This window comes from Rutilus rutilus (assembly GCF_951802725.1).
Source record: "Rutilus rutilus genome assembly, chromosome: 3".
NCBI lineage: Eukaryota > Metazoa > Chordata > Actinopteri > Cypriniformes > Leuciscidae > Rutilus > Rutilus rutilus.
In genome coordinates, this window is record NC_140211.1 from 36,702,143 (window position 1) to 36,726,620 (window position 24,478).

The 24,478-nt window shown below is 36.6% G+C and overlaps 2 protein-coding genes across 3 annotated transcripts in view; both read left to right on the top strand.

The window, feature by feature from the left end:
• Nucleotides 1-5,417, top strand: part of col4a6 (collagen, type IV, alpha 6) — a 116,092-nt gene extending 110,675 nt beyond the window's left edge. Inside the window, exons 43-47 of the mRNA XM_084404330.1 lie at nucleotides 43-201; nucleotides 322-438; nucleotides 1,844-2,035; nucleotides 2,257-2,543; nucleotides 3,765-5,417. Coding sequence (XP_084260456.1) covers nucleotides 43-201; nucleotides 322-438; nucleotides 1,844-2,035; nucleotides 2,257-2,543; nucleotides 3,765-4,025 — 1,016 coding nt within the window. The 3' untranslated portion in view covers nucleotides 4,026-5,417. The remainder of the gene's footprint in view (nucleotides 1-42; nucleotides 202-321; nucleotides 439-1,843; nucleotides 2,036-2,256; nucleotides 2,544-3,764) is intronic.
• Nucleotides 5,418-6,285: 868 nt separating this feature from the next.
• On the top strand, nucleotides 6,286-15,382 carry ankrd46b (ankyrin repeat domain 46b). 2 transcript variants are annotated; one of them, XR_014626699.1, is made up of 5 exons: nucleotides 6,286-6,460; nucleotides 11,987-12,329; nucleotides 14,290-14,448; nucleotides 14,540-14,832; nucleotides 14,907-15,382. XR_014626699.1 is itself a non-coding variant. In XM_084403830.1 (4 exons), the coding sequence occupies exons 2-4, from the start codon at nucleotides 12,019-12,021 to the stop codon at nucleotides 14,754-14,756; spliced, it is 687 nt and encodes a 228-aa protein (XP_084259956.1). In that variant the 5' UTR covers nucleotides 6,326-6,460; nucleotides 11,987-12,018; the 3' UTR covers nucleotides 14,757-15,382. The 2 variants fall into 2 exon arrangements, 1 of the variants encoding a protein (XP_084259956.1); XM_084403830.1 differs by having other exon boundaries at nucleotides 6,326-6,460; nucleotides 14,540-15,382.
• The last annotated feature ends 9,096 nt before the right edge of the window (nucleotides 15,383-24,478 follow it).

Here is a 24,478-nt window from a genome sequence, read left to right on the forward strand (position 1 = left end):
ATCATAAGCATTCTTGAAACATTTGCTTTATCGTCCTCTCAGGCGATCCTGGTCCTAAGGGAGCTCCAGGTCCTGTTTTCTTCCCACCTAATGCAAACCAAATACCATTCGGGGTTTCAGGCCCACCAGGTCGTGATGGGTCTGATGGTCAGGTGGGAATACCAGGCCAGCCAGGCACTCCGGGCAATCCAGGGTTCCCAGGTGAGTGCTTTTTTCTTGTCTTCACATAAGATAAGAAAAAAGCAAAAAATATGAAACTAAAAGTCTGATCAATTATTTAACCTTTTTACTTCAATTTCAATTCCTCTGAAATTCATTTAGGTCCCAAGGGACTCAGAGGGCCAGTGGGTAGACCCGGTCCAGATGGTCCAGCTGGTCCAGAAGGAACTTTGGGTGACGATGGAACTCAAGGAACCCAAGGACCCAGAGGAAACCAAGGTACAAAGAATGTCATTTTACCTTTTACAGTTTTTATATACATTTTGGAACAGTGGTTCACAGGTATGTTTTATTTTTATCATGGACAAAAGGGAAAATAACAAAAACAGATCACAATTGAAATAATAAAAATATAACTAACCATATAGAAAAGGTTGTTTGTCCGTTCAAACTTTATTAAGATTATTCTTTTATGCTTAAATTGATCAATATTGATCAGTAAATTGACAATAAAGACATTTACAATGTTACAAAAGTTTTCCATTTAAAATAAAATTATTTTCTTTTGAACATTCTGTTCATCAAAAAATCCTGAAAATAATGCATGATGGTTTCCAGGAAAATGTTAAGCAGCACAACTGTCTTCAACATTGATAATAATAGTAAATGAGTAAATTGAGCAGCAAATCATCATATTAGAATGATTTCTGAAGAATCATGTGACACTGAAGACTGGAGAAATGATGCTGAAAATGCAGCTTTGCATCACAGGAATACATTACATTTTATAATATATAAAAAATATAAAACCTATTTTAAATTGTAATAATATTTAATAATATTTATTTTTACTGTATTTTTTATCAAATAAATGCAGCCTTGGTGAACATAAGAGACTTATTTCAAAAATATGAAAAAATCTTAGACCCTAAACTTTTGAACGGTAGTGTACTGTATTTATATTTCGATATTTCTTAGCAATAAACATTTTTGTGTTAGATGTTCACTTCATGCAAGTGTAAAATTTGGATTCTGGAGCAAAACCAGATGAGAACCACTGATCCAGTGTATTTCTTTTGACTGGTTACTCTGCACTGAAAAATACTTTTTGTCAGATAACCTAAAATGTTCTTGTGGTAACATCTAAATTAATTTGTTTTATTCCCATCAAGTCATGTTATTTAATATGACTCAATCATAGAACGAAAAAAAAAAAGCAGTTTTAGCGGTCAGATCAGGTAGACATTTCAGTAACTGCATATTTTTAAGGTATACATTTCATTAACAACAGTATATTTTCAAGTGTGTAAGGCAGGGGTTTTCAAAGTCTAAGACAGTGGGCCTCCCTTTTGACACAACTTACCCAATGCCCTGCAGTGTAAACGAGGCCTTATTTTCAGAATAATAACAATTTATCTTTTTAAATGTATTAATTATGTATGTATAATTATATAAATAATATATAATATAATATAAAAAAATGTATTAAAAAACACACTAATTATTAGGCTATAATTTTTACCACTCTCCTCGCCTCCCCTGGCATGCTCTGGCGCCCCCCTGGGGAGGCACGCCCCACACTTTGAAAACCCCTGGTGTAAGGCAACAGTAGATTTCACTATAGCTTTCACCCATTTCTTCTCCTCCCTTCTGTAATTGGCTTTCAAATTCGCTCAATCCACAGGACTCCGTGGCAAGCCAGGGTTGCCAGGTCTTCCTGCTCCACCGGTGCGCAGTAATGGTATTGGTTATACTTTGGTGAAACACAGTCAATCCAGCCAGATGCCCATGTGTCCTCAAGACATGACCAAGCTATGGGAGGGATACAGTTTGCTGTATGTGGAGGGGCAGGAGAAAGCACACAACCAGGACCTGGGTGAGACACTAGGGTTGCTTTTATAAGGGCTTTCAATTGTTTAAAAGGATTATACCACTTTTGAAAATTCTGTTTTGGAATAGATGGATTTGGAATTATATTGTTGTAGATAAGTTCATTGTGCACTGTGTAATACAGACAATTTTACATGTGTGAACTGATGAGTTGATTTGCCTGACGCCCTGAAAGATAATTGAATTCAAATTTTCTCTTCCTCGCAGGATTGCCTGGCTCATGTCTGCCAATTTTCAGCACCATTCCCTTCCTGTACTGCACAGTCGATGAAATATGCCGCTACGCCAGCCGGAATGACAAATCCTATTGGCTGTCCACCTCTGCGCCCATTCCCATGATGCCTGTGGCAGGTCAGCAGATATCTCGGTACATTAGCCGCTGCTCAGTGTGTGAGGCTCCATCTCAAGCAATCGCTGTCCACAGCCAAGATCTCAACATACCGACCTGCCCTCAGGGCTGGAGAAGTCTGTGGATTGGTTACTCCTTCCTTATGGTAAAATTCAGTTATACCTCAGCCCACACGCACAATCACACATCACTGCAGATTCAAATAAACAGAACTTATAGTGTAGTACACATACACATGTGTGTGTAAGATAGTGTTTAAACACTTTACAGTCAACAAAATAAGACATGTTGACAGTTAATACATGTTACAGTTAATAATGTGTTCATATAAGCTGTTTAGTGTAAATAAATTAATACTTTCTTTTTTAAATGTTCATAAATTTGGAATGATGAAATTTAGCTTAATGTTGTGATAAAAAGTGATCATCTGTCCAAAAATATGACTTGTTGACTTTTGTACTTACATTATCCCAAATGTTTCCAACAATGTTGTTTTAAGTCCAGAGAAATCAGCTATTTTAACCAGTGTAATGGCCCGTGTCATTGTGTGACCTGCCAATGACGTCATATCCGCATTACCCTCGATTTCCGGTTTACTTCCATAGAAACACCAAAGACGCTTTAATATATTATTGTGACAACAGATTTCTATTTCAAATAAATGCTGTTCTTTTGAACCTCTGATTCATCAAAGAGCACTGAAAATTCCACAAAAAAATATTTAGCAGCACAACTGTTTTCAATATTGATAATAAGAAATGTTTCTTGAGCATCAAATCAGCATTTTAGATTGATTTCTGAAGGATAACAGGAATAAATAAAATTTTCAAATATATTAAAATATATTCATCAGTTATGTTACATTTTATTATTAATATTTTATTATATTACTGTCTTTACTTTATATTTGATCAAATAAATGGAGCCTTGGTGAGCATAAAGGTCCTTGCACACCGAATCCGAAATTTTCGCACGTTAAAAAATAAATACGACCTCACGTTGTGCCAATCACGTTTACACACTGCCTCCGAAACTTTCGTCCATCATAAAAAAATTCTAATCGGGTTAAATTTTCTGCATTTTTCGCATCTGTAGCAAGCATTTTGAGAGGTGTTTTGACAATTCTGAGCCACCGAATGATGGATACGAAAAAACGCATATGAAAATTTCGGACTCAGTGTGCAATGACCATAAGAGACAAAAAAAAAAAAAAAAAAAAAACTTTTGAACGGTAGTGAATATTTATCTCAATTATTTTTGATCAAGGTCTTACTCAAAGTCTCCTCAAAGATGCAATGAACGTTTTTTACAGTGTCAAACTACCTACATATACTGTAACTTTATCATTTTCGGGTCTGTCCTTCAGCACACAGCCGCAGGTGCAGGAGGAGGTGGTCAGTCATTGGTGTCTCCTGGTTCTTGTCTTGAGGATTTCCGCGCTACTCCCTTCATCGAGTGCAATGGTGCCAGCGGAACCTGCCACTACTTTGTCAACAAGTACAGTTTCTGGTTGACCACGGTAGAGCAAGGCGAACAGTTCGTCCAGGGTCCTGACCAGGAGACGCTGAAGGGAGATATGTACCGGTCACGCATCAGTCGCTGTCAAGTCTGCATGAAGATCTTGTAGCTTGTGTAGATGCACAGCAGGAGACTTTAACTAAAAGAATGAAAGAAAAGATGAGTAGAAGAAGATAAAGGAAACAAACGTCAACTGACTGATTTGATTTCATGCCCTTGACAGTGGTAGTATGAAGGGCTGAGGTGTGCCCTTGGTAAATTTGGAGAATATCGGGGTTGGAATGAAAAGAAGTGGAGAAAGAGATTTTTACTCTTTATCTGTTTATTATCAACAGTGGTGCTATGTTGAAAATATGATGTTGTATTTTTTGTGTTAAAGCTTTTTCCTTAAGTTTTTAGTCATATTCACGGCTACCTCAGAGAGTGCATCCCAGACTCCCAGTGGATGGCACGGAATAATACACCCTTTATTTTTCAGATGAAGCCATGCAACGATGAAAACGATGCAGTCTTTTCATTAACCGGTTCTACTGCATTGTATGGATAACATGTTTTGCCTTCAGTAGTCTATATTGGTGCTTTTATGACAATAATGTTAACCAGATCTTCTTGTTTACCATTCGGCAATAACGGACAAACCAGCACTTTGCAATCTACATGAACAAATAAGATTGTGCCTCATGGTTGTCACTTGAAATGATTGGTCTAACCCCATAAATATCCTATGAATTGCACTGAAGTTAGAAAATATGTTCTTCTTTTACAAGATCGCATGCAGCTGATCTAAATTCATCTAGTTCACCTAGTGCGCTCAATGATTCTTCTATTATTTTATTGATGAGAACATTCAGACATTCCTCAAACATAAATGATGAGGATGATTAATGCCTTGCAGATCATCTCTTGGTCTAATAAGGTATAGGTTTTCATCCTCAATAATTCACACCAAGAATGTGTATAATGTCATTTTTAATTTTAAAATGTCTAATTTACTGTGTGCATTGGAGGCGAAAAATAGACTAATTTTGAGTTACCCAGTCTCTCAGAGAGATTGGTTGAAACATAACCACTATGACCACTTAGCCTTTCAGTCTCTCATTGGTAGCCCTGAGTATACATTTTATTCTTATTCGTATTACATTTCATTATGTGTCTGTAAGTGCTTAGATTATGGTTTATTCTTTTCATCCTCTTGACATATTTAACATTATTTCCACTTTTATGTTTTGTTTTTTTCTGAAATAAAATGATGTACATTTGTGAAGATTGGCCATCACAAGTGGGCAATTAGCTTTATTATATTTTTACTGCTGTGAGACTAAAAAAGAGATGTATCATTTCAGAACCCGCAGTAAACATTTATTTTAATTAATTCAGACGGTAAACATGAGAGGATTACATTTCCCAGTATTTCATATAGTGATGTAAATGTTTGATCTGAATGCTCAAAGTGAGTACAGTATACATATGAAACCTGTCAAATAAAAGTATTCAAACTTCTAAATGTTGTCTTATATGAAGTAAATTTTATTGTGGACAAAATGTAATGTTTATTGTGACTTGACTGGTGAAATTTCCACAACTTTTTTGTGATGTTGCCTCAGAATGGTTCCATGGACATACACAGGAAAATACCTTTTGGAGGAACATCAAGTTATGTGCCTTGATTAAGGGTACAATGGTGATGCTTCTTACAGGGATCAAACCAGCAACTTTCTGGTTACCAAAAGTGATCCATAACCACTGCCACATTTGCACTTCCACTACCTACTAGCAGGTTGGGAAAAGCAGAACTCTGTGAGGAAAGCAGACTTGATTAGTAAACTAAATAAAACCGTTCTGTCCACTGTTACATTGTAACCTACATATTTTTAAATCAATATCGTATCCTTTGTAGGCTATTAACCATTAACTGATAGTTGATAGAAACCCGATTTCTGCTAGCCAAAACTGTAAATGCAGTGGAAATTAAGCCCAAACATATTCTTCAAGTATTAAATATCATTAAAATGGTTCTGTAAAATGTCTGCTTTATTCATGTGTAACGTTAGTTCTTGTTTTGTGAGTTATTAGTCAACGCTGGATAAATTAGGTCAATTAGAAATATTTTTTTTATAATATGCTTAAGTATTAAAATTCCTTTAATTATTAAAAAATGAACCTACATCTACATTAGATCAGTTATAAACCATTAGACTCTTGTTTATGGGTTCACCAGATCCAGATAAAAGCTATTATATTATTTTTCAAACTTAAGTTCGAAACAGGATGACGTTATGAAGCTTCGTTTGCTAAAATCTCGTGAGAGTTGGATACAAGCTCCGAACCACTGATTCAAAAGAAAAGATTCATGTTTCGAAGCATAGACAGTTTCGAAGCGCGGCACTGGCAGCAGCGCCCCACAGCAGTAGAGGGCGCTGTGAGCGTCCCGACTCCCCACTGGTTCAGCCGCTGTAGTAACTCATAAACAACACAGACAGACATAAGGGACGGGACTTCAGCAAACGCAAGACATTTCTCCTTTGAGACTGCTGCACAAAACAGGTACATATAAACGCATAAGAGTGTGTATGAATAAGTTCGCTGCTGTCTCTTTGTTGAGTCTGTTCTTTACCGTCTCTCATGTGCTAGTAGTGCTTTTATAAACGCTGGGAAACATAGTGTATTATACAACTGTTTACAGTGACTTGTTCACTAACAGTTAACGTAAAACCACACTTGACACACTGAAGCTGGTTTGTACTAGCAGATTCCTCTCTGTTGTGACTTTAGAGGAATAAATCTCACTGTTGTGATTAGATGGATGTTTTTACATTAGTCAGCATCATCTAGCAGTGCCTAATGCAGAATCCTCCTCCTCCTCCTCCTCCTCCTCCTCCTCCAGCACTGCAGCTCATGATCAGGTGCTTTGTTAAAGAGTGTTGCAACAGTTAAAAAGCCTTCATGTTGAATTATTACAGTGGAGTATAATCCTTTATGAGTGTGTCCTAATTTTTTTCCCCCAGTCTATGGGTGTGATCTGCACCATCGTCACCCTCATCATTTAGGACTAGGTCATATTTCACCTCATAATCACCTCGTATTCAAACGGGAAAAGTAAGAAATTATATTTTGCTTTAAGAAACGTAAGCCTACTGTATGTTAAAGACCATTAATCATTCAATATGTGTCAGATGTTTTTAGACGTTAATTATTTTAGACTGGGTGGACTTAAAAGGGTCACTTTCCCTAATTACAAACACAGAACATTCCTAAATAAATACAGATCAAATAAATCATACAAGGATGCATTTAATTTATTAATCTTAATTTGAAAATTATTTAATTACTCAGCCATTTTCATCGCAGGTCTTTAGAAAAATGAATGCACATGGTCTTATCAAGGTTACTTCCCCTATTTATATTCATTTTTTTATATATACTATTTCCTTTACTGTAATATAGCACTAGGACCCACTTGATACTAAGTGTCTTTAACTACTATGTACTAATATTTAAAATAATCATTTGATTCACTTATACATGTTTTTACATTGTTCTTGTATTTCTTAAAAAAAAAAATATCTGCATATAATTACAGCTCTGTAATTAATTTCTATAGTTATATCTATAATTACAGTGTTGACCCTTCCCATACACATTAACAAACCCTTATACAGAGGTCAGATAATTAGTTAAACTAAAACAAAATCAAAATTATGTAATCAAAAGTTAAATCTTCTGGATTCTAAATTGAAAGACCTAGAAAAAAGACAATTTCAAAATCAAACTAATGATACAAAAATGTATCAGGAAATGTTATTTCTTAGAGCCCAGTATGAAGAGATGTCCGCCTCTAGAGTGGCCAGCAGTATGATGAAACTGAAACAAAGCTATTATGATCAAGGAGAAAAGCCAGGGAAACTTTTAGCATAGAGAATCAAACAGTTGCAGTCCGAAAGTGCTATTAATTCTATTCAGGAAGAGGGGGGAGATATTACGACGGATCCTGTTAAAATAACTAATGCGTTTAAAGATTTGTTTAGCTCTTTATACAGCCCAGAATACAGAAGATAGGAAACGACAAGAAACTTTTTTTAAATGAGATTAAAATTCCTAAGATCTCTAATGAGGTAAAATGCAATCTTGAAGCAGATTTATCAGAAGAAGAAGTTTTAAGTGCTATTGAGAATCTGAGAGGTGGTCGAACTCCTGGACCAGATGGAATTCCTATAGATTTTTATAAGAAGTTTAAGAAAAAAATTAGCCTCTCCTATCTTAAATATGATTAAAGAATCATACCAACAAGGTGTACTCCCACCATCTTTAAATTATGCTCCTTCTTAAACCCAACAAATTAAAAACAAAGTGTGAATCCTATCGTCCAATTTCATTACTAAACTCTGATACAAAGATACTGGCAAAAAGACTAGAAAATGTCTTACCAAATATAGTGGACCGCGATCAGAATGGATTTGTGAAAGGCCGTCAGGGATTTCACAATGTACGGATGTTGTTTCATATTTTACATCATAAAAGGGTTCTCCAGATACAGCAATTTTATCTTTAGACGCAGAGAAGGCCTTTGATAGGGTGGAGTGGCCTTTCCTCTGGGAGGTTCTACAAAGGTTTGGTTTTGGGGAAATGTTTTGCTCATGGATTAAATGATTGTATACACACCCTACAGCAGAGGTTCCGACCAATGGAATCATTTCAAGGCCTTTCAAAGTAAATAGAGGCACCCGGCAGGGATGTCCTCTGTCACCACTTTTGTTTCTCTTGGTAATTGAACCACTTGCTATTGCAGTACGGGATGAAAGCAACATTAGTGGAATTAGGATCGGCTCAATAAAACACTGCATATCCCTATGTGCAGATGATGTTTTATTATTTCTGACAGAGCTCAGCCAATCTATTCCAGCTTTACTCAATCTCATAAAAAGGTTCGGGAAATTTTCTGGCTAGAAGATAAATCAGTCTAATCCTCTATTTTATTTCTTAATCAAGAGGAAAAGTCAAAATTATCATACTTAACTTCCAGTCTTAACGTTACAGATTCATTTACATACTTAGGACTCCAGATTGTGGCAGATATAGAAAAAATAACCTCATTGAACTGCAATGCCCTAACAAATTCAAGTACTAAGTCTGTAGATAGATGGTCAGGTTTACCAATCTCATTAATCGGTCGCATTAATATATTAAAGATGAATACACTACCCAAAATAATTTATTATTTCCAAAATATCCCTTTGCCCCCCCATGCACTACCTCATTTTTCACCATTCTACGAAGAATGTTTATCCAGTTTATTTGGAATAATAAACACCCAAGAGTCTGGACATCTTTGCTTTACCTACCATACGATAGGGGAGGATTGAAACTCCCAAATATTCAAGCATACTATTGGGCATCCCAGTTAAGAGTGATAATGTTTCATTTTTCGGCAAGTGCTCCTCCTAAATGGCTAGAAATAGAATTTTTTTTTGTGAAATCGAAGATTCCTTTTAACTTGTATCTGTATTCAGCCAATATAAAAATACTACAGAAAAATTTGAGTGGAATATCATTTAATCCAATAGTACTGAACATGATTAATGTCTGGGGGAAAGTACGAATTCACCTAAAGGAAAAAGAGTCTCTACCTGTATTTAGCCCAATATGGGGGAATGATCATTTTATACCGGGTCGAAAGGATTTATGCTTTCGACTCTGGGCTCAGAATGGTGTGTGGAAAGTTAAAGATCTATACAAAGATGGCGTTCTAATGTCATTTACTGATATTACTGACAAGTTCAAAATATTTGCAAATTAGAAATTTTATACGTACTGCCCGGGGACAAGGACTTGCTGAGCCAGAGCTAACTAATCTGGAGAAATGTGCATCTAAACCAAGCCTTGGTAGAGGACACATATCTTGTTTATACAACATGTTATTTAGTGTGGTCCTTATCAAGTTTTTTTTTTTTTTTGTGCAAAATGTTAGTGTCTTAACCTCTTAAACTGTTCCTTTTAACTTCAAAATTGGAAATATGCAAAAATGTTGACAAAAAAAAATATATTTAGAGGTAGCTCAATCATGTGGAAGATTGCCTATGTTAAGCTGTGCGGCGTTATTGTGATATGCAAGTAATATTAAAAGTTGCTGCAAATGATACATTTTATTGAAATCAGAGCAACACTGACATGACAACAATGACAACAATCTCAAAAAAAGCACAAAGTTTTCAACAATCCCTCATTTCTGAAGCTCAGCAGCCAGTGTTGACTTTTTGCAGTCTGGATAGATCCGTCGGTGATCTTCCACCACATGAAGGAGAAACTGCAATTGTTCTTCAGAGTGAGATAGCCATTGTATTCTTGAATCAGAGCCACTCCTCTCTCGGTGTGATCATTGACTACTTTCATTGCATGTATGGTTGCCTGTGCCTCCTGATAATCTGCTTGATTCGGCCAAAGTTCCGGGTCAATTTCAAGGAACGCAATGTAATTTTTTAAACCAAAAAAATGTGCTCTAAACCCAAACAATAACCAAGGTGATCATCAATAGAAATATGTATTGATTCCACCAGGAAAGGTAAATCTGCTAAACCAGGTCATGGATGGATTCATTTGGATTTAGTTTCTACAATAAGTAAACTGAGATATGCATCTAAAATACATATTTAGGAATATATGGAATATGTGGAGATTTTTTGGGAATTTTACTAGCCAGGTACAATACCAATTCAAATGATCGTTTTTTACGAAAATCATCAAAATTTCAGAAAGTTTAAAGCTATTGAGCTACCAGTAATTATTATGTTACTGCCATAAAAATTGGCATGCTGTATTTTCTTATATAAAGGAACAATTTGAAGGGTTAAGAGTGACAATTGGAGACTTTAAAAATAAGGACCACCCTAATGTTATTGTTAGGTTCTCAGGAGTCATCTACATCCAGATTAGCCATGTGGGAACAAGACCTTGGACTGAAGATAGATAAGGAAAAATGGGAGCAAACATGTGCAATAGCTCAAACACAGACAGTTAACAGCAGACCAAAACTGTTACAATACAATTGGCTTATAAAACTAAACAAAATTTATAGCAACATACCAGATACTTGTTTTAAATGTAACAGTGCAAAAGGCACATTAATTCATTGTATGTGGGAATGTGATAAAATAAAAGAGTTTTGGAAAGAAATTAATAATATGATATGGCATATAGTCTCAGTGAGATTGCCACTGGATCCTGGGCTTTTCATTATTGGTATTCATCCAGATAACTGGAAAATTAAAAAGGACACTGATAGACGTGTATTCTACATGCCAAACGGCTCATCGCCATTTATTGGAAAAAGATAGAAAGGCCTGCTAGCCTATAACTCGATGGTTAAGAGAAATATCTTCATGCATTGCAGTGGAAAAGATGACATATATTCTTAAGGGTAAAGAAGACCAATTTAAGAGGATTTGGAGTCCCTTTTTATTATTTATTGAGCAAGGGGATATGAACAATATAATAGAGGAGGAACAAAATGCTTGATTAGGTATTATATTCATTTGAAAATATATTTTAATTTGCACTAACCCTATTTTATTTTATTTCTCTTATCTGTGGCTATTATTGATTGCAGTGTATTGTTAACTCTGACTTCCAAAGTACATACCTTATTATTATCCAGTGTTGGTTTGTGCTATTGCACTTTTCATGTAATATGAGCCCCGGTGTGTTTTTTGTTGTTGTTGTTTTTGTACATAATATGTGATGTACGTTGTTGTGCAAGTGTTTAAGAAAATGCAATAAAAACAGTATCACACAAACAAACCCTTATACTTAATCATACCACCAAACCTGAGCATAACCACCCGTATCCCACTTCAATAGCAGCAAAAGTGTTTTGCATGACAACATGAACACAATAACATAGTCCACAAGTACACAGTAAAGACACCTATAAAGTGGGACATTAGTGTAATACAGAGGTGTGGTGTCATGTGATTAATGTCACAGTGCAATACATCTAAAATCCTAAAAAAAATAGACTTCATCTTTTCAATGCAAAATCTAGTTTAATGAGATCCACTTCATTATTGTGTTTTTCAGTTACGCTGGAATTTTCGGAGACCGACTCGGACATGTCATATGTCTTCATCAGTGACTCGTCGCAGACCAGTGTACCGTTACTGCAGGCTTGTATCGATGGGGACTTGAGTTTCGCTAGGCGTCTGCTGGAGACCGGCTGCGACCCCAACATCCGTGATCACAGGGGCCGCACGGGTCTGCATCTGGCGGCGGCACGAGGTAATGTGGACATCTGCCGCTTCCTGCACAAGTTCGGCGCAGACCTGCTGGCCACCGACTATCAGGGCAACACTGCACTGCACCTGTGTGGACATGTGGACACCATTCAGTTCCTGGTGTCCAATGGTCTCAAAATTGACATTTGGTGAGATAATCCAATAGTTTTATTCATTTAGGTAACTAGACGAATTTTGGTAAGTGCTTGTGACTACTATTGTGTTTATTATGTAGGCAGGGTACTACAACGGGGCTAATACTGTAGCTAGTGCTGGGTAGACTAGTAACGGATTATGTAATCTGGGATTACGTAATCAGAATCTAAAAATTAAATACTTCGGTTACACTTTATTTTAAGGTGTCATTGTTACAGTGTAATTATATATTTAAGTACTGAGTAATATTAAGCAACTATGAGTAGTTACTATAGGTTTAGGGTAGGATTAGGATTTGGTTCAGGGTTAGTTGCATGTAATTATGCATAATTTACTGTTACTACTAAGGACTCAAGTAACAAGGACACTGTAAAATAAAGCGTTACCATTAATAATTTGCAAAATGGCAGTAAATTAATTAGAATTCATTGATTGTCCCTAATTATTCTTTTATATCTTTAAAATTTTCTTTTAAAAACAACAACAACGTATTGCTTATATATGTTCATAAAGTCTTTCAGTTTTTGCAATTTCACACACAGACCGGCCACTAGTCAGGCGACTATAATTACATGGAAAATTGAGAGACCACACAGAATAAACAAATACAATATTTAATCTTTTTGTTCGTTTTTTTTAAATTACTCATTTCTTTGAACATAACATTTTTAAGATTTATTAACAATAATTAAGATTATTTGCTTTTCATTCATTTAAGAACCTCCTGCAGTTACTTCCTAAAACCTAGTTTGGGAAACCCTGACGTAATGTAATTTTTAATCCAATTAATGTTGTTGATAACCATAACAAAACAAAATGGATTAATTCTTCTTTCTCTTTGTATTTTTGGTACATTTTGTATCAAAATGGTGCAAGATTAGATTATTCACGTTATAAACAAGTTAGGTCAAAAGAAATCTAAAAGTAATAAAAAAATAGTCAGAGTATATTGCCTAAATTGTGTAACGTAATAATTACGTTACTAACAACAATTTAAATCATGTAATTTCTGTTCAGTAATGGACTACAAGTTGTAAGTAATCTGCCCAGCTCTGACTGCAGGAACCGTGCATACCTTAAGGAACGTGCTTTTCACTACTCCCACAGTGTATGATTGCAGAGAAAATCTAGCTTTACGTTGAACACTGATGTAGCAGCGCATTTGTGAGAAGAGAAATCATAAAAGTAGTTTGGTATGCTTAAAAATCATATAAATGTATGAGGTGGTGAGAAGGGCTTTTTACCGCACACTCGGAGTAAACGGCACCCATTATTGAAGTTTTGTGTAATATCTTGTATTAAAACAATAACTTTAGCAAAGTTTATTTATTTTGACAAATAAAATAATTGAATTTAGTTTTATTCAATAAGTCATTATCAATCATTGTAAAAGAATAAATGTCTGAATATGTTAATAGAGATAAAAAAATAGAGATTCTGAAAGCTTACACTGTTGAGGGAGATCCTGTAATAATTTATCGTGGCTTTACAGTAACAATAAATTATATTTTATGATTAATATAATATTTTCAAAATATGATGGTTTCATTGGCAATAATTATTATCTCTAGGGTGGTCATTCAACTTAATAAATATTGACCATTTGAAATCTAACCATGTCGTGTCAAAAAATGAAAAAAGTCAGCCAGCTGTTTATTATCATGTTAATTATTGTGTCTTTAGATACTATTTAGGACAGATAGTATGTGAATTGTGACTAGTGCACTTTTAGCCCTTAACAACCATGATCCATGGTCACTAACCAAGTTAGTCACCACTTTCATAAAATAGAAATAAAATGTTTTAAATTAAGACATCATATTAATTTATTATTTTACTGTGGTAGTAGTGCTTGTAATGATGTAATAACTTGGCAGAACACTATTGTAACAATGGTAAGTTTTCATCTGACTCTATGTAACGTTTCTCGATTATGCTCTTGCATTTGAACAGTAACCACAACGGGTCGACCCCCCTGGTGCTGGCTAAGAGGAGAGGGGTAAATAAAGATGCCATTCGGCTGCTGGAAGGCCTGGAAGAGCAAGAGGTCAAGGGCTTCAACAGAGGAGCCCACTCCAAACTAGAAGCCATGCAGATGGCTGAGAGCGAGAGGTTAGATTCGCCTCAGATCCCACCTTTTAGGAACATCTTTTAGTTATTTGACATGTTTCAATTGATACTGACTCAACACTCTTGTTCCTAGTGCGATGGAGAGCCATTCGCTGCTCAATCCAAACCTACAGAACAGCGAGGGTGTGCTGTCCAGCTTCCGCTCCACCTGGCAGGAGTTTGTGGAGGATTTGGGCTTCTGGAGGGTCCTGCTGCTGCTGGTGGTCATCGCTCTTCTGTCTCTGGGCATTGCTTACTATGTTAGTGGCGTACTGCCCTTTTCTGCGAGTCAGCTGGAGTTGGTCCACTGAGGGCCAGATTGTGTTATATCCCGGGACATGACCAGTCAAGCTTTGAAGTAAAGTCAGGTTTGAGTGGACTCTGAAGGTACACTGAAGGTTCCTCATAGTACAAGATTAGGTCTAATGTGAAGTTTAGAAACAATCTTGTCATTCTCACAGGTGAGGTCGAGTGGAGGCGTCCACATGATGATGGCTGCGCTATGAAGGAAGACTGAAAGGTAAAGGTTCAGATGTTAATGGGGGAACATGTTTCTTAAATACACCCCAAGTGATGTAAACCCATTTCTCACAGATTTTCCCATGATCACTGAACACGGCCAGTTGACAGTTGATATATACACTTGTAATATCTCAGTGGTGACGTAGACAACATTAGATTACAGTTGTAGGTTAGATCAGACATGATGTTTTCATCCTAGTATTTGCTTAGCTTTCTTTTCTATCACCTTTATTTTGTTCTGTATATGAAGTCTTTGTTGTGGAAGTATGGCAATAGACCAGACACTACATACATATTATGCTTATTTACATATCTATGATTCATTTGTTTGGTTTACATTGTTATATAGAATATTGTTTTAAGGTAATTGTCTGTAAAATGTTACGTAAACTAATAAATGGCCATCAATCATTTCCTTTCTGTGCACAGATGACAGTTTGTCAAAGGACAGTTAACACTGTTCTGTTAGTGTACAAATGATCTGGTAAGTTAAAAAGGATCTTTCTGTTTGTTCAAATAAACAGAAATACTTTTTTTTCTCATCATAATATGCTTTCGCACTTTGATGGTGTTGTTCTGAGAAACATTTAGCCAGTGTTAAGATAATATGAAGCTAAATATGGCCTAAAGTGAATAAAGCGTTGTGATGATAAGCAGTGGTTTTCAGTGATTTAAGAACAGCTACAGGTAGTAGTTAGGCTTGGTCCTGTTCTAAAATCACTGTAAACCACACATAGCAACAGAAATGTAATAATTCTTCCGCCAAACGTGTATTTCTTCAGCAACATTTAGCTCATTAATACTGATTTAATGAGGTCACAGGTGTGTTTATAGGACACGTCTCAGCCAATCATAATCAAGGACCAGAACAATCAGTTTTATAAATTGTTGTTGGGAGTTAAGCAAATTTGACCAAACAGCATCTTTTAACATTTTAATTTTTGCTATAGTACAAATAAATATGTGCAACCACATGAGTATGCACTTTATTTCAATAGTCCACTTTAGACATTCTACTAACTATAAGTGACTTTTCAACTACATGTCAACTAACTCTCATTAGAGTATTAGTAGACTGTTAGGTTAGGGTTAGTAGGATAAGTTGACATACAGTCACTTATAGTCAGTAGAATGTCTGTTGGGAGATGATCAATATACAGTGTTAGCGAATATTCAGCAGACAAACTACTAATACTCTGACTGGTAGTTGACATGTAGCAAAGTTACTTAGTAGAATGTCTAAAAAAGACTATTCTCTATCGAAATAGAGCTGGCCAACTCTCACGCATTCACCATGAGACACACGCAATTGACACTTTTCACACGCTCTCACGCCACACATCCATTTTCTCACGCACAGAAAAATCGCGAAGCAAAGAGGACACGGAGACCAACAGACTAGACAGAGCAGGTTACTTATGATATAAAAAAATCTCAGCTCTCAGATTCAGTCACTTTTGTTACGAAATTCAAACAATAAATACCGTTTTGGCGCTTGTAAATGTGACGCGACAGATCCCTAGTGGCACGTGACCCGATCATCTCTAGCTAACGTTAATAGTAAATGAACACTGTTGAAAGATACAGTACAACTTACCGAAATGTATATTCTTCATACATGATATCGACCAATCAATCAAACAAAGGGGTCAATAAAACAGCTGGAGAACAATTGTCACATTTACCTCAGGAAAGCCATTGAATGACCATAATATAGGCTATAGAAAAAAAGAGCTATAGAGAGTATTTTGCTAAATAGCCTATGTGTACTATATTACATATTTAAAAAAAATGTACTTATATAATTTAATAAAGTTGTTATTATAATAAAAAAACGCATTATATTTAATATATATATTATTTAATAATATAAATTAGTTATTTTTAACCTTAAATAATACTGCCAGCTGATAGGGCTCTCTGTATGTTTACAGCATTAGGTGAGTTTTTTTCTTGAGAAAAATGAATGCCTATCTTGTGTAGCCTACCTAATATTTATCCAAATGAGTCAATATTAAATCAAATCACAATAATTGAATTGAAATAATAAAAAAGTGTAGCTTACCAGAAATTATACCATGTAAACATTGTAACATGTTGTCACTAAACCTAATAAAAATCAGTTTAGTTACTAAAATGTTTTGACAATACACTTATTGTGATGCAATCATTTTTTTACATCCCCCCCATGCAAAACTCAAAAGTTGGCAGCTATGAGTGACACCCAACATGAACATTTACTATGAATATTTGACAAATGTTGATACATGAAGAATATATAATGTAATGATTCAGTGCATATCTAATTATAGAAGAAATGTCACTAAAGCAGATTATTACTATAAAAGTATTTTCTTGGAAATCCATTTGAAAGTCCTGTGGGAAGCCATCACTGTAATGTTTATGTTCTTTGGGTTTAACAGTCGCAAACTGAACAACAGCTCTATTACGTTAGTGGAATTACACCACACCGCCCCCTGGTGCCTGAACAGGTGGGAAGATAAAACAGATTTATACATTCACATTCTTTTGTATATGTATTTAACTTTTATGAACATTTCATTTTGGTAACACACATACACTCATTGTAGCTATTATAAGTCTACTAACACATGGTCTTACACTCTTTCTCCTTCCTCTCTCCCTTCATGCTATTTTGATGGAAAGAGTGTATTGATGCTGAGTGACTCATCCGGATGTTATAGTATATAGATTGGTCTTAGGAGGGGAAGATGGTGGGGGGCGGTTGTAACCATTTAAAAGGATGCTGGGATTTCAGCAGTGGTGATACCACTCAGGGAGAGAAACCACAACAACCATTTAGCATGCGCTGACCCACAAAATCCAACACAAATATGTGGAAAGAGAAAAGGATGGTGAGAGAGATATACCGTAAGATTAAAAACTCATAAGAAGCTTACATAACAGCATAATCCAAAGCAATAGGTCTGCGTCACAGGCAGAATCCCAAACATCAATATTTTCTCTGTAGGTTTTTCAACTGTAACAAAAGTGATTCGTGATTTACTGGATAAGGATAATAATAATAATAATGAAAAATACAAAAAATACTTATAATTTCCTCCTGATAAAATATTTTGTGGCTTGGCATAGCAAGATTATTGTAGTTGCAAGATTTTATTACTTTACTTCTCCAGAGCACACTTTTATGATGACACTTCCTCATATATTCTGCTCTAAGACTGCATGTGGGAATGCAGTTGTTTTGCTGTCACATGCCTCAACCGCCTCAGCTTCAGTTCTCCTCAGTTCAATGTAAAACCCAATATAACACTAGTGTAACCTTCAACCAATGTAGCAACAACCAAAGACTGTACTACAACATTTAAAGTAATGCTAGAGGACTATACGTTTCTTTCCGTTACATTTAATATATTTAATAAATTAAACATGAAATGTAATGAGCAAGTTTCTTCTTTTGGGGACTTTCTTTCTGGGACCAGCCACAGGCTGAAAACATAATAAATAATGTCCCAAATGGATGGTCCTCACTATGAGAGAAATTAAAGGTGTGTGTGACGTCACAGGGTGATGTGATGTGACTACTGCAGCGGTTTAGAGAGTAGCTGCACGCTAATCTTTGCTGTTATGACCTCTTTCTTTCAGCCTGCTGCTGCTGGCTAGCCTTTATGGTGAACAGTGAAGCAGCTTCTAAGTCTTCCCCTGCCAGTATATAGCCTGTCCATCGCCGAGACCCCCACCAGGCCTCCTTGTGGCCACACACTGAAACTGGGTGCTTTGTTTGCGGCGCCAGGCTAACTTTGGTGTTGGATCTCGGAGTTGCAGTGATCCCCAGAGGTTGTTTGTGGCCAGCCAGTGCCCTGCTGTCTTGCAGGTTAGTCTATTGAGACCAAGCCTATGGGAGCATGCCACTCTTAGAAAAAAAGGTACAAAAGCTGTCACTAGGGCGTGCAAAGAGTGCACACAAAGAGTGCATATTAGTCTCTCAAAAGGTACATGTTGGTACCAAAAGTGTACATATTAGAACCTTTTTGAAGGGTACCGTCCCAGTGACAGCTTTTGTACCTTAATTTGGACCTCTGAGAAAAAAGGCATGTGTTGAAAGCACACATTAGGCGGTCTTCTGACAGTTTGGAGTTCCGGCAGCCTCCTGCAACCATATTGTAGGACTTGTCGTCTTTGGTCACCCTTGCCACCTGGATATCCCACACTATGGTGAAGATGGGGCTACCGGGGGCTATGGCACTCTAAAACCTTTTCTTTGCGCAGGTGTCCACCTCTGACCACGGTGTACAATACTCTGATCTTATATTCGGTTGAAGTCTGGCGGTGATGGGGTATTTGGTGACTGGAGCAGGGAAGAATGGCCTGGAAGCTTGACCCTTCACGGCAGTGGAACGGGGGATATATGGTCGCTGGCAGCTTGGATTGATTGGCTTCTGAATGCTTTCAGCAGACCCCTATTTAGGGGCCGCACTGCTCACCCTACAGGGGAAGGGCCTAACAATTGCCCACTCTATTATCTCCTGGGTAGGTTACCACGACCTACTGGGAATGCCATCTTGTGGGAATTGGGAATTCACCTCTTTCATATTGGCGACGTGGAATGTCAGGACTAGTGAGGGTATAGTGAGGAGGGTAACAGACCTCATAAGAGGACTGCACTGATATTGCACCCCTTAGCGAGACAAGGCTCCTAACTACATGCAACTAACCCTCAACCAAATCCTAATCCTACCCTAACCCTATAGCAAGTACATGTAGTTGCTTAATATTACTGAGTACTTAAATATATAATTACATTGTAACAATGACACCTTAAAATAAAGTGTAACCCTACGGCAATATCCGAAATCCTTGTCCTTGTGGGGACATTTTTTGGTCCTCATGAGGAAAACAGCTTATAAATCATACTAAGTGTTTTTGTTTGTTTGTTTTTGTTTCTTTGAAAATGTAAAAATGCTGAAAGTTTTGTGTGATGGGTAGGGTTAGTGTAAGGAGATAGAGTATACAGTTTGTACTGTCAGTGCCGTCGCAGGTGGGGTGCGAGGCCCTGTGCGAACTTGAAATGCGAGGCCCTGCTCTTTGATGTGGATGCTCAATTGCGCATGACACACGGACGTAGCTGTTCTAGTTCTATTGCACGCATAACCTCGCTGCAATACGTTTTTATCAAGTAAAATAATACAGCATAATCATGCACATAGTCTCAGAGTCAGCTATGACTTTTTGCTATTTATTTCAGAGGGAAAAAAATCAAATGTGCAACGAGCGGCTTTACATCAAGTCAGCTCGAGAATTTTCATGTGAATATATACATAGATCCGCCTATGTTAAAACGTGTATTTTAATGGTCCAGTGGAAGAACTTTCGCCTATCGTGTCAGAGGTTTTCGGTTCTAATCCGCCCTCGGATAGTATTTTTTTTCGTATAGTTTTTTCCCTCATCAAAACCGATTATGTTCATCAGTGATTGTATATCAAGCAGGGACACATTTGTGTGCATTATGTTTGGTGATTTCACCAGAACGAAGACAGTATTCGCAACGGATTGAAGCGCGCGTCCGAGTGAAGTTAGTGCGGTGTGTGCGCGAGCCACACGAGAAAACACTGTATCCGCCCACTGATCGCAGCGGCAACGAGCACTTTGATCACTTGATTTAAAAAAAACATTTCAGCGCTAGATCATCTCTTATTTAAAAAACGAACGAAATGAATGCTCTGCCAGTTAACTGGAGATGTTTTATTTGTAGAATTGTTATATTCGTGCCGCGAGATGTTTTAAAAAGTGGTGGGGACAACAACAAAAAAATATGTAAAAAATAACAAAAAACAAAAAAACAGCAGGATTGCGAGGCCCCCTAGTGGCGCGAGGCCCTGTGCGGTTGCACAGTTCGCACAGTCTATGCGACGGCTCTGTGTACTGTATAGAAACCATTACTTCTCCAGAAAGAGTGTGTGCGTGCGTGTTTGAGAAGAACCATGGTGGATATCCGCATTAAATGCATTTGTATGTTCTCTCTGATGGATGATTGCCATCTGGGAGCAGTAAAATGCTTTAATTTATGAGTACATCTCATTTGCAATATTTGCTCTGTAAAAGCTGAGTGCTTTACTATGATTGTTCTGTAAATCACTTGTTGATAGTAGTGGAAAAGGCTGTCTCGTGTTCTATTGCAGAATTCCTTGTGTCATTGATTTCAGATTAAGTGACAGATGGCATAGAAAGCAAGTTCACATCCATTCAGTGACCAGCACAGCCTGCAGAATAACAACATTGTCAGCTAGACATGTCACCAGTCACTCTTTGTATTGATTGTAGTTGCCATTAGCCTATTTGCAACTTTGCAAACTGAAGGAAGAGACACTTGACCATAGCATAGATCACTGCAGATTCGTAGCTTTACATGTACATGTACACTACTATTCAAACGGTTGGGATCAGTATGGATTTTTTAAAAGTTTTTGAAAGAAGTCTAACCAAGCCTGCATTTATTTGACAAAGAAATGCAGTAAAAACAGGAATACTGTGAATTATTATTATTATTTAATATGAATTCAAATAACCTTTTCATATTTTAATGTATTTTAAATTTGTATTTATTCCTGTGATGACCAAGCTCATCATTACTTCAGTTTTCAGTCACATAGTCCTTCAGAAATCATTTTAATACTGATTTGCTGCTCAAGAAACATTTCTTCTTATTATCAATGTTGAAAACTTTTGAGCTGTTTGAGAAAACTGAAAAATTCAGGATTCTTTAATGACTATAAATTGAAAATCTTTTGTAACATAATAAATGGCTTTATTGTCATTATTGGTCAATTTCATGAATCCTTGCTGAATAAAAGTATTTATTTCATTTATTTTTACATTTGAACTTTATTAACCCTTAAACTGGCAACATGCACCACAATATACATACTCTTTAGTCTCTTGTTGGAGGAATGAGAAAGATTTGTTCACCCAATCCTGCTATTATTATGATAGTTGAGTCTGTTTTGAGTATGTGGGTCATATGACTTCAAATTAAAAAAAAGTATTGTGCTCCTTTTGTCAGCCTGACCTAAAACGGTTCACCAATGGTACTAGACATTCTGACATTGTAGAAAGTAGTTATAATTTATCTTACTTTTATTTTGTGTAAAAAAAACCTGCTAATGAACCTTAATGTTAACCTTAGTTAATGCATTGTGAACTAACACGAATATATTTTTAACTTGCATTAACAAAGATGAATAAGTTCTGTGAAAATATATTGCTCATTGTTATTTCATGTTAGTTAATGCATTAACTAATATTAACAAATGAGACCTTAGTGTAAAGTGTTACCAATAAATCTACAGGTTTGTGTTGTAGAATAAAATGTGAAAGCGTATTATGTTAACCACAGACGTAATATACTCTTAAATCAGAAACCATAAAAGTCCTGAGGGAAAGAACCCTCCCCCCAGTAGATATTTTGAAGAATATTGTATTTTGTTCTGTGTTGGTCAGTGAAAACGGATACAGTGAGGTCAGCCTTTATTTGACAAAAAAAAAAATTGTATAACCGTTGAAAGGGAAGTGTCCAGGAAAGATCTGAGAAAGTACACGGGCTGCTAACAAAATGAACATGATGTCCTCAGTAAACAGGAAGTGAAGGAACAGTTCAAGCAGAAGTAGAGTGTAAGTCAAGAGGGGTTGTATTGTCCGGTATCCCATCTCTGTTGTTCTATTCATGGACATCATAAACACCTGAACTGTAGTGGAACGCTGTACTGAATTTCTAGCAGCTGTAAGGAGGTGTAGAAAGTGCCAAGCGCTCCTCGTCTCATGCTGTTTTTGAGTGACTCCTCTTGTTGCGCATTGCTATTTGTTCAAAGCCTGATTAAAAAAAAAAAAAACTGATTAGCTCAGGAACTTTGAACTCTCATTTCATCATTTCTTCATTTCTCTGCTTGGTCTATTGTGTTATCTGTAAGACAAGTTCCTTAGTTCATTATCTTTCTGATAGATGTCCGTCGTTCTCCCTCATGTGACCTTTGAATTTTTGTTGACAGAACTGACACTTGCCCTATTGGGTCAGTGCTGTTTTGTTACGTTTGATGATCATGTATGTGTTTTTTGTCTTGCAAACATAAATATTCAATTTTCTGTGGTAAACTGAATGTCACCAAGTTTACAAGCGGACTAAGATTGTTTTGTCAAAATTGCAAGAAGGACTTGTGATGGACTTGGAAGCATCAGAATGGCATGAAAATTATAAATAAATTATTTGCCTTAGTAAGATAACTTTTCTTTAAAAAAATAATATTTTCTTAAAATATTGATTTTATTTGTGCCAGGAAACATATTGGCAAGGCCAATGGAAATTTCAACTATAGTTCTCCGACTGGGCCAGCAGGGGAAAAAAACACCTTATTATTGAGCCTATTTTTTTACATGAACCGTGATCCAGAACCAGACTTGATGCTTGGTGAGTCCTAATGTTTGATATCAGTGTGTGTTTGCATTTCAGCAACTTTTAGTGTGTTGTTGTCTGATGATAAACTGGGAAAGAAAGAACTGACTTGTTTGTGAATCAAGGCTTTCTGATCTTTTTTGAATGGGCCTAAAATCCACAATGCATCACTCACAAAAGCTTGTTGAATAGACCATTCAGAACTTGCATGTGGTCATGTACCTCTGCAGGATTCAGACCTGCGTTCCCTTGCATGTCACATGGATCAGCACCCTCCAGGCATCAGGTGACACAAACACACATCTGTTGTTATCTTATGCCTTAGCACTGCATTTATTTAACAATGCATTTGACTGTATCATGTTGTTGGTGTAGTAGTCAGTGTAATTCTGTGAACTGCCATAGGGGGCACTATCCTTTTGGCAGATTAACCCTTTAATGTCCTTCAGGATCTGAGGGAACAATGCACTTCCTATTAAGCCATTTATCTGTTATTAGTGATGTCAATGCAGGATTTAATTTATTAAATCCTTACCATGGCGTAAATTTGTGGAGGTATTTTTTTATAGAAGACACTTACAATCTGTGTTTGTGAGATATGTTGTGCGCACTGTCATGATAAAGCAAATTGGTGAATCTGTCATATTTTAGGTGCAATTATAGGTGATTCTCTACAGAGACAATTTTTGTTATGCTGGTTGAAAGTCTCCTCATATCCTGATAGCAATCATTATGTTAAGCGGTCTAAATGTATTTTTATAAATATATATCGTCTGTGGAAGGTGTAGGACGATAAAATGGTTGTTCAATCATTGCATTCAGTCCGAATGAAATGAAAGCATGCGTTTGCATACCACTGCGCAGCCTGTTCACACAGACATCGTAAAGTATGTCTTCAGCGTGTTCACGTACGCTGTGCAGAGTGCAGACAGAGCGAGAATGGCAGGCAAACAGTCGTTTACATTCGTTATTGTAGTACTGTTACTCACTAAGTAAACGCTTCTCACCAGTGAATGATACGCGATGTAATCCAATAACATTGTCTCTGGTCATCTCGCTTCTGGTCTGTGCGTGTTCATGTGTTTT

Excerpts from the sequence above, each read along its gene's own strand:
- ankrd46b (XM_084403830.1), top strand. The coding sequence starts at position 12,019 with ATGTCATATGTCTTCATCAGTGACTCGTCGCAGACCAGTGTACCGTTA. Across the intron at positions 12,330-14,289 it reads GGTCTCAAAATTGACATTTG|TAACCACAACGGGTCGACCC; the intron begins GTGAGATAATCC and ends GCATTTGAACAG. Across the intron at positions 14,449-14,539 it reads CAGATGGCTGAGAGCGAGAG|TGCGATGGAGAGCCATTCGC; the intron begins GTTAGATTCGCC and ends TCTTGTTCCTAG.